The sequence below is a fragment of the Nicotiana sylvestris genome, chromosome 7, assembly GCF_000393655.2.
Source record: "Nicotiana sylvestris chromosome 7, ASM39365v2, whole genome shotgun sequence".
NCBI classification, from domain to species: domain Eukaryota; kingdom Viridiplantae; phylum Streptophyta; class Magnoliopsida; order Solanales; family Solanaceae; genus Nicotiana; species Nicotiana sylvestris.
This window is the reverse complement of record NC_091063.1, coordinates 48,773,568-48,776,404: the sequence shown is the minus strand read 5'-3', so window position 1 is coordinate 48,776,404 and position 2,837 is coordinate 48,773,568. Positions and strand designations below refer to the sequence as shown.

The following is a 2,837-nucleotide window of genomic DNA, read 5'->3' as shown; positions in this document are numbered from 1 at the left end:
TAGACAGTCGGAGTATTCCGACCCATAATTATTTGGCCCTATGATTAAAGCAGAAAATACTGGAGTTACAAGGAGAACTTGAGCAGGTCCGCAACTTAGCAAACCTCTCCCTCACTCTGAACGTCCCAGACGTTAACCAACAAAACGTTCAAAACCCAGAACCTCAAAATACGCCAAACCAACGTCCACAAAATCCTCTCGCACTCCATCAACACGCCACACCACCTCAAAATCCCAATCCTCTGCCGGTACCAACTTCTCCACAACACCATCATCAACCAACCCAGTACCCACAAACCACTACTTATCCCACCTCTTAGAACACACCACACCCTATTCCTGATCCTCAAAACTCCACCAACGATCACCACTACACCCAAATCCGTGGCACCCACCAAAACAACCCCATATGCGTGGAAACACTACCTCACTCCACTCAACCAATCTATTATACACCAGAATCCACTAAGAAGGACCTACTCATCAAAACATAGCCGAGGAGCTCACGAAGTTGACAAGTCGAGTTCAGGGTGTTGAAGGAGGTAAGGGGATAGAAAGTCTGAACTACGAGAATTTATGCATACAACCAGATATGGAACTACTGGAGGGTTACAAACCTCCCAAGTTTGAAATATTTGATAGAACAGGTGATCCCAAGGTTCATTTGAGAACTTATTGTGACAAGCTCATGGGGGTTGGAAAGGATGAAAGGATTCGAATGAAGCTCTTTATGAGAAGTCTTACCGAAGATGCGCTATCCTGGTACATAATCCAGAATCCTAAGAAATGGACCAATTGGGTGAGCATGGCATCAGACTTTATGGATCGGTTCAGGTTCAATACGGAGAATGCACCAGATGTCTTCTATATCCAAAACCTAAAGAAGAAGCCAACTGAGACTTTTTGCAAGTATGCTACTCGGTGGAGGTCAGAAGAAGCCAAGGTCAGACTGGCATTAGATGAGGAACAGATGAACAAGTTCTTTGTCCGAGCACATGACCCACAATATTATGAAAGGCTAATGGTTATTGAGAATCATAAGTTCTCCGATATCATCAACCTCGGAGAAAGGATTGAAGAGAGCATTAAAAGCGGGATGGTGACAAATTTTGAGGCACTGCAGGCCACGAACAAAGCATTACAATCAGGTACCATATCAAAGAAGAAAGAAGTAGGGGCGGTAATGGTGGTCCAAGGCCCAAAATATCCACTCACATACCAAACACCTCCACCTACATACCAACCCTCACCTCCTAGATACTCTCAGCCCGCCACCACCTATCACACTTATAATACCCAGCCAGCCTACTATCATTCACTTTTAACTCGTCCAAATTACCAGAAACCCCGACGTAATTTTGATCGCAAACCACCCAGAAAATACACCACCATTGCTGAACCCATCAACCAGCTATACGAAAGATTGAAGGATGTTGGTTATGTCACCCCTATTTCCGCTATGACAATGGAGAATTCATCGCAATGGGTCAACCCGAATAAAACCTATGCATATCATTTCGGAATGAAGGGGCACACCATTGATGAGTGCCGGACATTAAAAGATAAGATTTAGACATTGATTGATAACAAGGTTATACAGGCGAAGAAAGCTGTACCCAATGTCCGCAACAATCCTCTTCCAAATCATAGGGGCGAATGGATCAATGTGATAGAGTCTGATGAGGAGTGGGATCCCCAGGGATCAATTGGATTTATCAAAGAAGGAAACGATCCTAAGAAGCCAGCAGTAACGCTCAATCCTATTGTGGTCCAGGTACAGCCGTCAGTTGAGGTAACCGTATCGGTTCCGTTTGAGGTAGAAGTAACACCACATGCAGCCACACCTGTTCCATTTGAGGTAGAAGTGACCACACCTTTCACAGTGATAGTAGCAACCACGCCTCCTTTCAAGTCCAACGCCATACCTTGGGATTACGTTGCCGAAGCTAGGCGAAAGGGAAAAGTAAAGATAGAAGAATCTGGTGCCGCACAGGGAATGACCAGAACTGGAAAGATCTATACACCCAAAAATTTGGGAGGATCAAGCAAGGAGGCTGCTACCAAACAACCTATCATTAAAATTGGACCGGACGATCTTTGGAGGAAAGTACAAGAGAGGGAATATTCTGTCGTCGATCATTTAAACAAGACCCCCGCCCATATATCCATCCTGTCACTATTGGAAAATTCAAAGGCACATAAGAATGCTCTGATAAAGGTGTTGAATGAAGCTTATGTGCCCAACAATATCACTAGTGGAGAGATGACCAACATGGTAGGGCAAGTACTGGAGAGTCACAAGATCACCTTCCACAAGGATGAACTACCGCCTGAAGGGTTAAGTCATAACAGGGCACTGCATATCATGGTACAGTTTAAAGACAAATTCATTGCTAGGGTCCTAATAGATGGGGGTTCAAGCCTCAACATTTGTCCATTGACTACTCTGAAAAGATTGGGCAAAGATTTCCGTGAGATACTGGCAGGAAGTATGAACGTGAAAGCATTTCATAGGACTTAAAGGGCCACAATTGGGGAGATTAACCTTTCTCTGCAGATGGGACCAACTTGGTTCGATGTTGAGTTCAAGTACTAGATATATCAGCTACATACAATCTTCTATTGGGTCGACCTTGGATACATGCTGCTGGAGTCGTGGCTTCCACACTACACTAGGCCGTGAAGTTCGAACGGAACCATCAGGAAGTAATCATTCACGGGGATGGAAGTAACCCCATTTACACCAGTCAAACTATCCTGGTTATCGAGAATAAAAGAAGGTTGGGTGGAGAAACTTATCACCACATTGAGCATGTCAACGCAATTGAGAAGGACAA

At 44.4% G+C, this 2,837-nt stretch overlaps 1 protein-coding gene across 1 annotated transcript; it reads left to right on the top strand.

Annotated features, from left to right (window-relative positions):
• Positions 1-592: 592 nt before the first annotated feature.
• LOC138873095 (uncharacterized) lies at positions 593-2,521 on the top strand. The gene is made up of 4 exons (XM_070151532.1): positions 593-1,024; positions 1,124-1,180; positions 1,343-1,486; positions 1,592-2,521. Exons 1-4 carry the CDS (start codon positions 593-595, stop codon positions 2,519-2,521), a joined length of 1,563 nt encoding a protein of 520 aa, XP_070007633.1.
• Positions 2,522-2,837: the final 316 nt, after the last annotated feature.

Coding starts and splice junctions, on each gene's coding strand:
- LOC138873095 (XM_070151532.1), top strand. CDS start 593: ATGGAACTACTGGAGGGTTACAAACCTCCCAAGTTTGAAATATTTGAT. Junction 1,025..1,123: donor AATATTATGAAAGGCTAATG/GTTATTGAGAAT, acceptor GAGGCACTGCAG/GCCACGAACAAAGCATTACA. Junction 1,181..1,342: donor AGAAGAAAGAAGTAGGGGCG/GTAATGGTGGTC, acceptor CCAAATTACCAG/AAACCCCGACGTAATTTTGA.